This window comes from Etheostoma spectabile, chromosome 11 (assembly GCF_008692095.1).
Source record: "Etheostoma spectabile isolate EspeVRDwgs_2016 chromosome 11, UIUC_Espe_1.0, whole genome shotgun sequence".
Taxonomy (NCBI): Eukaryota; Metazoa; Chordata; class Actinopteri; order Perciformes; family Percidae; genus Etheostoma; species Etheostoma spectabile.
This window is the reverse complement of record NC_045743.1, coordinates 17,617,630-17,618,912: the sequence shown is the minus strand read 5'-3', so window position 1 is coordinate 17,618,912 and position 1,283 is coordinate 17,617,630. Positions and strand designations below refer to the sequence as shown.

The following is a 1,283-nucleotide window of genomic DNA, read 5'->3' as shown; positions in this document are numbered from 1 at the left end:
CCCCCCCCCCCCCGCTCTATGGTCCCCTCACTAGAGTCATCTATTCATAGCCATTTTTTTTAGCTTATATTTATCATTTGGATCATTTCTTTCCTACCAAAAACAAAATACTTTTACTTCACCATTACAAAAAGATAGAAAATTCAAGGAGCGTGAAATATCTGATGTCATTAGAAAATAGAAATGAGATTTGTAGGCTCCGGAGGTTACACCTGATCCTGAATCAAACCACACACACCTAACCTAAAGAGAGACCTCCCGTTCTGAGTAACCGGCTTTATTCCTTACATTTTTATCTAAATCGGAGACCAAAGTTGAGTTCAAAGCCCTTCCAGCTGGTTTTCTCCACAAGACTAAAGTGAACTGAGTCACCACCGGATGTTTGTCCAGTCTCAAATACAACTTGAGCATTAAAAACATGACAAATATCGCTTTTAAAGTACATTTAGAACAGATTAAAATGTGTGATTTATTTGCAAATTATTGCGCGTTAACTAAGGACAATCGTGTTATTAATCAGGATTGATTGACATAGGTGAACATCTGTCTCTAGTGCAGACATTTGGCAGGGTTGGAGCTATTAATAAGGATGCTGCTCCTACTGCCAGCTGCCGGCTGAGAGGATCTGACTCCAACACTTTGATTCTCAGCACGCTCTCAAAGAGTTAGAGAGGGGTTATCTGCAGCCCTGCAGGCTGGCATGCAATGGGAAGTCAGAGGAAAGTAGGCTGCGGGTCTTACATGCGAAGGAGTCCCTTGTAGAAAGGTCGGGTGAAGAAGGCATCCAGCAGGTACTGATGGACCAGGGCCAGGCCCAGGATACGCCCACTGAAGCGAAACCTACAACAGGGAACATATAAGTGAATACAGGCATCAGAATTGAATTGAATAATCCTTTGAAATCATTTTTCATAGATACATAGATGTATAGAAAACTCACCATTCATGGTGGTTGTCTACGAAGGCCGACATGGGGCTGATCTGGACCGTGTACGTGTCGTTGGCCGAGTACTCAAACAGGCCGTAGTACGGGTTGAACAGTTCTCTGGACACCAGGAAGAAGAACTCTCTGGAGGGTCCGCTGTAGTCCAGCCTGCCATCATCACAAGGTGAACACACACATGCATGTCAGTCGGTATAAGTCATAATAATAATTATAATAATAATAATAATAATGCATTTTATTTGTAATGCTCTTTACGTTTAAGACAAACCTCAAAGTACTACAGGTGAGATCATTACAGCAAGATAAAAACATCAGTTTAAAATACATAGAAATAGTT

General features: G+C 41.6%; 1 protein-coding gene across 1 annotated transcript in view; it reads right to left on the bottom strand.

Moving 5' to 3' along the window:
• Positions 1–1,283, bottom strand: part of hecw2a (HECT, C2 and WW domain containing E3 ubiquitin protein ligase 2a) — a gene marked incomplete at its 5' end in the record, with an annotated part of 59,751 nt that overhangs the window by 10,478 nt on the left and 47,990 nt on the right. Inside the window, 2 exon segments of the mRNA XM_032529650.1 lie at positions 742–840; positions 941–1,093. Of these exon segments, the coding sequence (XP_032385541.1) occupies positions 742–840; positions 941–1,093 (252 nt within the window).